The sequence below is a fragment of the Elephantulus edwardii genome, unplaced genomic scaffold, assembly GCF_000299155.1.
Source record: "Elephantulus edwardii isolate Elephantulus edwardi_28Jun2011 unplaced genomic scaffold, EleEdw1.0 scaffold00037, whole genome shotgun sequence".
NCBI lineage: Eukaryota > Metazoa > Chordata > Mammalia > Macroscelidea > Macroscelididae > Elephantulus > Elephantulus edwardii.
In genome coordinates, this window is record NW_006399787.1 from 2,739,884 (window position 1) to 2,748,769 (window position 8,886).

The window sequence follows — 8,886 nt, forward strand, 5'->3', positions numbered from 1 at the left end:
CTTCTTTTATTAGTGAAGAAATTCAAGTCATAGAACAATGAAACTATGAATCAAGGTCAAAATCTAAATTTATTTTCATTCACAAAGTTCTTTCCATTGTTATCACAGTGTAAATTAAGACCTCATATCTGAATTTTTCTAGAAATCACCAAATAGAGGGCATTTTTAATATGTAAGCCAGATTTCTCCAAAAAAGTCAACACTTGCGTTTTAGTCCCACCAAAGTAAAAATGCAAATGAAAGATTGAAAATAAGAGCTTTAAACGGTTTCAAAAAGATACAGTGGTGATCTGCAAAAACAAAGGCAGCATATTAATACAGAATAACCCAGATGTCTTGTCCATGTCAACAGGCAAGGAGCTCTGGTGACAGAGTAATTTAAGTGCTGCTCTAACCAAAAGATCATCAGTTGAAATCCACTGACCTTTCTGTGGGAGAAAGAGGAGGAAGTCTCCTCTATTAACACTTCAGAAACCACTGGAAGGTCACACAGAGTTAGAACTGACTCAGCGGGGGTGGTTTCTGGGAGAGAAAAAGGCAATGGTGCTCCATTCAAAATGATACCTGAATAATATTCAGAGCATTGTCTTCTAAAAATTCCAACAAGACAAATGAAGACCGCTGTTTTAACCTTGAGTTCAATTCTGATCGATGGAAACCTCTCAAGTTCCCCAGGCTGTAAGTCTTTATAGGAAGACACTGCCACACCTTTCTGTCACAGAGCTCATGATGAATTACAACCACTGATCTTTTAATTAGTAACCCAACCTGTAAGGCATTATGCCATCCTAAACCCCATGTGTAGGAAATTTGATGGCTATGCAACATATGAGCTCTGATGGCCTAATGATAAGAAGTTGTGCTGCAGTCATAAAGGCATGCAGTTCAAAGCCACCATCTGCTCTGTGGGAGAAGGATGGGCAGTCTTCTCCAGTGTTATTAACTGCCTCTGAAAAATCACCGGAAGGTCAGCTGTGTGTTGGTTCCCCTCAACAGTACACAACAAACACCTGCAGCATACGTAGACGCTGCCTTTTTTTCAGCTGACTGGGATTTAACCAAGCCGAAGGCCTGTGCCCAACATTATTTATCAGTAAATTTAGGTTTGGCTTCGGATAAATCAGTACTATCTAGTGACACCAAATTGCTGTAAATTAATATGATTTTCCTAACAGCATGTGGCAGTGATCTGTGAATGTTTAACATGGTCAACAAATTATTTCATTGTATTTCTCTTTAAAAGGACATCTAGAGTTGATGAGGAAATCAGGCCTAGTTCAAAATTATTACCAACTCTCGGTAAAATGAGAAATAGCTTTGAAAACAGACAATGCAAGTGTAAGAAGGGGCCAAAAGCACTTTTTATGATGACAGTGCTCTACGTTGATACTATCTAATAGATTTTAGAGCTGCTTTCTTTACAAAAATTGATGCCAAAAATAATTACTCAATTTGAAACATTTCCAGAAGTAGCATATGGTCAAGAACTAATGATACTTCATGGAAGAAATGCAGACTTCACTGGAGACGTTGGCAAAAAAAAAAAAAAAGTCTTCTGGAGTTGACAGAATACCAGTTGACATATTTCAACATATTTTAGCCCTTGCCGCACTCATTCATTGATGCAAGAAACATAAACAGTCTTCCCAGTATCCTGGAAAACCTACAACCAGGAGAAGATAACGTAGATGAATGGGATCTTCTAAGACTCAAATCCCTATGCACATCCAAAAACTTCTCCAACAGGGTAAAAAGGGAGGCCACTGACTGGGAAAAAGTTTTCGGTAATAACATATCAGATAAGGGACTTATATCCAGAATTTATGAAATACTTGAGCACCACAACAAGATAAAGGTAAAGAATCCAATAGAAGAATGGGCACAGGATATGAACAGGCACTTCACCGAAGACGACATTCAGATGGCTAACAAGCACATGAAGAAATGCTCAAAATCCCTAGCCCTAAGAGAGATGCAAATTAAAACAACTATGAGATATCATCTCACCCCAGTCAAAATAGCAAAATTTAACAGAACAGCAAGCAATAAGTGCTGGCGAGGTTGTGGGGAAACTGAAACCCTTATTCACTGTTGGTGGGAGTGTAAAATGGTGCAACCCCTGTGGAAAGCGGTATGGCGCTTTCTCAAAAAGTTGCAAATAGAGATACCATTTGACCTCGCAATACCACTACTGGGAATATACCCAGAAGAGACCATAACTGACACCCAAGCAGAGATATGCACACCCATGTTTATTGCAGCTTTGTTCACAATAGCAAGGAGTTGGAAACAACCTAAGTGCCCATCAACAAACGAATGGCTAGAGAAGTTGTGGTATATTCGCACAATGGAATACTCTGCTGCATTAAAAAACAAGGAACTCATGCAATATTACTCAAAATGGTTGACTCTGGAGAACATTATGCTGAGTGAAATGTCCCAGTCACAAAGGGACAAATATTGCATGGTGCCACTGTTGTAGAATGGGACTATCCTTGGGGTTGGGGAGAGACTGAGTAAGATGGGTTCAATAATGTATGCTGCTCTGAAACAGAGAAGGAAGAAAAGTGTTTAAAAGAGATATGTGATTAGGTATTTCGGTCATGACAGGAGTCTAGAGCGATGGCTACATAGTGGAGTGGACCTGGGGGAGGGTTTGTAAAATAATGAAAGAATCTTTTCTTTTACTTTTCCAAGAGGGTAATGTCTGGTGGAGGGGAGCCTTGGGAGGGGACAAATCTACAACAGTGAATGAATGGAAATCCAAAGCCTCTGTAAATTTTCACTGAAATTAATAACAAATTTAAATTTAAAAAAAGAATTAAGTTAAAGTAAGGATGGCAATGGAACCACCTGTAACTTGATTTGTGCCACTATTAGAACCTCTACTCAGAATATTATTGCTTTTCAATTTTTGACTCATGCACTTTTAACTTGTTAGTTAAACTTGTATCTTCTAGGCTGCAACATTTCCATGATACATCTTCAAGGATATGAACATGTACGGCTAAGCACAATTTATAACAGTGCATCTAAATTCCAAAATCAATCTCCATAATAGTCTATGTGTTTCCTACTGCCAAAGGGGCCCTTTAGAGTAGTGAGAGAAAACATTGACCCTGAAACCCACAGCGTCACTTTCCAGCAGGAAGTAGCTAAGAGAATACACCATCCCCTTTTCCTTATGAATCGGGGTGAAGTCTCTCTCAGGGAGGAGTGATAGGGAATGGCAAGGGACACACTGACAAAGGAGATTAATCAGAACTGGCTTTGACAAGCACTGTGGCAATTGGACAATTAAAACAGACATTGGGGTGGGGGGAAAGAAGAACAAACTGGGGAGGAGGGTGGAGAAAACAGTGCAACAATGAATGAATGAAAACCCGAAATCTCTGCAAATGTTCATTAAAACTAATAAAATTTAATAATAAAAAACAAAACAAAACAAAACAAAAAAAAACCAACCAGCTACCTGGCCAGCTGACTAGGAAAGATCCATAGTTGGGCTTATTAAATATATTTAAATACAAACAAACAAAAACCCAATAGTGATCCAACAGAATTCAGAAATTACTAAACAATATCATTACCTAGGAAGGGAATGGTTGTAAATACAAGTTGAATTCAGAAAAGGCTGTCGAATAAGGGCTATTATTGTTAATATTAGATGAATTTTGGCTGAAAGCAAAGAATACCAGAATGGTGTTTTAGTGGCTATGCAAATGGATTCAGTTGTGGGGATCTTCGTAAATTTTGGACAATATTCAGAAGAATGAGACCTCCACAATACTTTATTGTGCTCATGTGAAACTTGTACATGGACCGAGAAGCCATCATTTGAACAGAACAACAAAATACTGTAAGTTTTAAAATCAGGACAGCTATATGTCAGGGTTATATCCTCTCACAATGCCTATCCAGTCTGTATGTTGAACAAATAATCTAAGAAGACAGCCTCACTATATGAGGAGAAGTCATCAATAACTTATAATATGCAAATGATTCAACCTTGCTTGAGGAAAGTGAAGGGAACTTGAAGATTTTACTAAAGAAGATCAAAGAGCATACTCTTCAGTATGGAAAATCTCAACATAAAGAAAGTAAAAAATTCTCCTAATTGCACCCATAAACAACATCATGATAAGCAGATAAAGACTGAAGTTGTCAATGATTCCATTTTACTTAGACCTACAATCCACACACGTGAACATAGCAATCGAGAAAACATACTGAATTGCGATAATCTAGTGCTCAGAACCCTCTTTAGAGTGCTAAAGCATAAGTGTCTCACTCTGAAGACTAAATTGTGCATGACTCGAGCTTTGGCATTTTCATTTCCTTCATATCCATGTGTGAGAGTTGGACAGTGGATGAGGCAGGCCCAAGAATTGATGCCTTTGAGCTGTAGTGGTGGCAAAGAAGTCTTTGCCCGAGTCCTCCTTAGAAGCAAGGAGACTAAGACTTTGTCTTATACTTTGAACATGTTACCAAGAGGCACAAGTCTTTTGTAAAGGAAACAGTACTTGGAGAAGTAGAGAGTTAGTGAAAGACGAGAAAACCCTCAATGAGTTAACACAATGACTACATCAACAGGTGTGAGCACAGCCGAGGTGGTGAGGAGTGCCAAGGACAGGGCAGGCTTTCGTTCTGTTGGACCTAAGGGTGTCTGTGGGTCTGATTTGACTCAATGGCAGCTCATAATAACAAGAAGTATTTCTAATCTCTGATCCACTTTAGGGGCAAATACTAAGCCTCATCACTATATGTAGCAAATATCTGACTTTAAATGAAGTATTACGCAAAATTGGTGAATATCATCACCTCCTTTTAAGCCACTGGAGAGGAAAATGTGAGGTCGTATTTTGCCAAATACAGATAACAATGACCTTTAGCTCATAGGACTTTTAGAAAACTAAGTTATTAAGACTGAGAAGCTACGCATCTTCAAAAGAACAATGAGCCCAGACTAGTAGCAAGACATTAGCAATTTCTTAGCTGCTTGGATAATCAGAAAAGAGGGACATCATGCTGGGTAAAGTGGAGGGACAGCGCAGGAGGGGAAGACCCTCTATGAGGTGGATTGATTCAGTGACTGGGGTACTCAGGATGGGTGTGTCAGAGGCAATGCAATTGGCACAGGATAGAGCAGGGTTTAGGGCTGTTGTACATAGGATCACTAGGAGTCGCAAGGGACTCGATGGCACATAGCAACAACAACCTTACTTAATCATCCACTTTCTGAAGCCACAGAGGCATCAAGGCTTTTCCTTCAAGCAGGACCACGCCTATTCAGCACCCTTCGTCTTGGAAGGCCTTAAATCAGCAGCTGCTGCCTTATCCCACATGTTGCTAGGGCAGGGAATCAAAGGAAACCATGCAAGGACTTGAGTTCATTGGTATAGATCGCAGTTTAATTCTGCAAATAAGCACTATTGTTATTGTTAGGTGTTGTCGAGTCAAATAGTGGCTTATAAGAGACCCTGTGAACAATAGACCTGAATCCTGGCCTGGCCTGTGCCATCCTCATCATGTCTGATAAGGTTAAGCCCATTGCTGCACTCAGCGTGTCAGTCCATCTTTTGCAGGTCTGCCTCTCTTTGGCTGATTGCCCCACTTTTCTAAGCATGGTACACCCCTTCCAAGGAAAAGCTTCTCCTAACCACAGTATCACAAAGCATTTTACCTGCCTGTTGGTGTGGGTGACATATAAACATCCAAGTGACATAGTCTTCAAATGTAGAATCTGGCTCTCTTAATCCTAATAAATAACCTTTGCATGGTTTATTTCATCAATAAACCAAACCCAAACCCCCCAGCCTTGGAGATGAGTAGCACTGCTGGTAACCCTCCAGCCAGTTACTCAAGGTAGAAATCTTCATGGGCGAAGACTGTCCAACTCTCTCCCATGAAGCAGCTGGTGCATTTGAACCATTCACTGTTAGGTTAACCGCACATGCACCAGACTACACCACAGGGCACCATTTACCGATACAAGAGGTCAGCTGACTATTGCTCACTGGCCCACATCTAGCCTGCAGCTTGTTTTTGTGTATATAACTAAGGTGCACCTGATGCAGGCCATGGGCTTTGCAATTACTTGCTATGCTTTAGAGAGTTGGACAATGACTAGGGAGGATAGAAGGAGAGTTGATGCCTTTGAGCTGTGATGCTGGAGAAGAATATTGAGGGTACCATGGACTGCTAGGAAAACAAAGAGATTCATCCTAGAGAGGGTGAGACCAGGCTGCTCCTTGGAGGCAAGGATTCTGAAGCTTCGTCTGACATACTTTGGACATGTTGCAAGGAGGGACCAGTTCTTGGAGAGGGACGTCATGCTTGGGAGGGTGGAGGGACAACGCAGGAGAGGGTGACCCTTGATGAGATGGATTTATTCTGTCACTGGGGTAATGGGGGTAGGCGTGTCAGAGACAGTGAGATTGGCAAGGGATAGAGCAGGGTTAAGGTTGTACATAGGGTCGCTATGTGTTGTAGGTGACTTGATGGCAGAAAACAACAACAACCTTGTGGCGACACGGTCACACTTAATTCATTCACTCATTGGCTATGCCTTCCCACTCAACTCGTGATGGAGATAATATGCCTTGAAAGCCTAAAATCCTTGATTTGGTTATTTATGGGGGCAGGGGGATGTACCAACCCCTGGTGTGAGGGGAAATATTACAATGTACTCCTTCCTTCACAAAAAAATATTTCCTGACCTACATTGATGATATAAATACTTACTGCCCAAACTCTTTTGAAAAATCGGTGCTTATGCACTCAATCAACAAATATTTACGAAGTGTCTGCACTGTGCTAAGATCCTTCTAGGCATGTGAGGTTAACATCAGTAAACTCAACAGCTAAAAAGAAAAAAAAAATCCCATGCCTTTTTTGCTCACCTGTCCTAGTAGACAAATATGCATGTTTGTTGTTGATTTTAACACAATATTCAGCAAGAGTGTATTGAACTTCTGTAGTAACCAAGGGCTCAAGAGAATGTCATGATAAGAAGAACAGTAACCAACCCCTCAGGATTTCAAAGCCTTCCCTAAAAACATCCAGAGTGCAAAGGAGAAAGGGATAAATGGTATAAATGAGACCTCAGTGAAGTGCCATGGGCGTTCAAAAGAAAGAGTTGCTCAGGAATCTTTTGAAAAGATGCCTTTGATGACAAGTTATGGGGAAGTGTTTCATCTGCAGCTCCGTTTGAAAGTAGCTCTCTTAGCATCATAGTTGCAGAACCCTGACTGTATTGCTGTTGACAGAGAAATCACTATTGGAATCACAGAGCCCTGCTGGCTGCATTGCTGCTGTTGTGAGAAGCCAGGGAGACATCCAATAAGGAGGACAGAAGGCTGGTGGAGGGCAGGCATAGCAGGAAGTGTGCACTGCAGGTTCTCTTTCAGTGTAAGGCAAGAGCGAGCCTCCTACTGTTGATGCCCATAGCAATCACCGAGATAATAATGATCAGAGTTTAAGAAACCTGCAAAGGACTTGAGCAGGACCAAGGTCTGTAATTGCTATAGCATTAATGTAATAATGTTACACTGAGCTGACCAAGAAACTGGAGGAAGGCTTATCTGCAAGCTTCCATTTAGAGTTGGACTTGAAATTGATTCCAACACACTGTCTCTGTACACAGCAGAGGTGTTTCATGGCTTCCCTTTCATCAGGTCTGTATGGTTTCAGAAGGACAGATGGGCTTCTTTGCTGTCCCAGCTGTTCCTAATAGAACTGAATGCGCAGAGTCAGCCACAGCACTGCTAATCTGAATTCACAGAAGAACATGATTTTGTCCAAAAAATTAGTTACTTTCTACCTGCCCTTTTTGCCCCCTACCCGTACGAAATATGTGGTTTTAATTAGCCCTGGATTTTTTGTTGTTAAAGTAAAATCACAGAAGACGTGCTTGTCTCCTGACCTTCCTCTCCTGCAAAAAAAAATCATGATTTTCATTTTCTATTCAGAGAGTTTCTTTTTCTTTTCTTTTTGAAAAGCAGATGTTTTTCCAGGATAAGCTGATAGGTGAGCATGTGTCTGTAACCACTTTCAGCAGAGTGGAAGGGAGAACTTGCTAAAGCCCTTTGTAAAGCCCGTTGTCATATTTGTTCCATGTAAGTTTGCGTATGGTGTCAGGACACACGTTGTTTCTGGAGGTCACGTCTCCCTCACAGACTCACACACACTCTCTCTCTCTCTCTATCTCTCTGCTGTGTTCATACCTTTCTCGTAGCAACTGATGGCTTTTAAGCACTTTCTTCCTAAGTCAGCTGTATCTGTTCTACTTTAAAGTTTCCACAGCAGTGTTTTCTACAACATGCTGTACATAAACCCTGGTACCACTCAAGACTGATAGACACATTTCATTTTAATGTTATTTCTTTTAATCGCTGTTAACAGATGTCACTAATGCGTTCTTCATGTACTTTTACATATATTATTGCTTGGGACCAATAGTGACAGTCATGAAGGCATTTGAGGAAGGTTTAACACCACAGTACCCCATTATCTCATTTAGAACCACTTCTCTTAGTCCTTGATAAGAAATCTCATGTACACTATTGTGCAAAGGCCACTGCATGGATTCCCCAAGCTCAAGGTGGCACATGAAGTTTGTAGTTGGTTTCTAATCTAAAGGTTAGTTAGCATCTCAGACTCACCCAGCAGTTAAACACAAAAAAGACTTGACAGTCTACTTCTATAAGAATAACAAGTAACCTCCATTGGCAGTTCTAGTCTGTAATGCCTGAGGTCCTTAAGTCAGTCAGCTCACTGTTGTTATGTGCCGTCGAGTCGTTTGGGACTCATAGCGACCCTATGTACAACAGCCCTAAACTCTGATCTGTCCTGTGCCAATTGCACTGTCTCTGATACACCCATCCA

General features: G+C 40.9%; 1 protein-coding gene across 1 annotated transcript in view; it reads left to right on the forward strand.

Annotated features, from left to right (window-relative positions):
* The window catches only part of CEP128 (centrosomal protein 128kDa), a 597,902-nt gene that overhangs the window by 576,304 nt on the left and 12,712 nt on the right, over positions 1 to 8,886 (forward strand). The window contains exon 22 of the mRNA XM_006884767.1: positions 7,347 to 7,377. Coding sequence (XP_006884829.1) covers positions 7,347 to 7,377 — 31 coding nt within the window. The remainder of the gene's footprint in view (positions 1 to 7,346; positions 7,378 to 8,886) is intronic.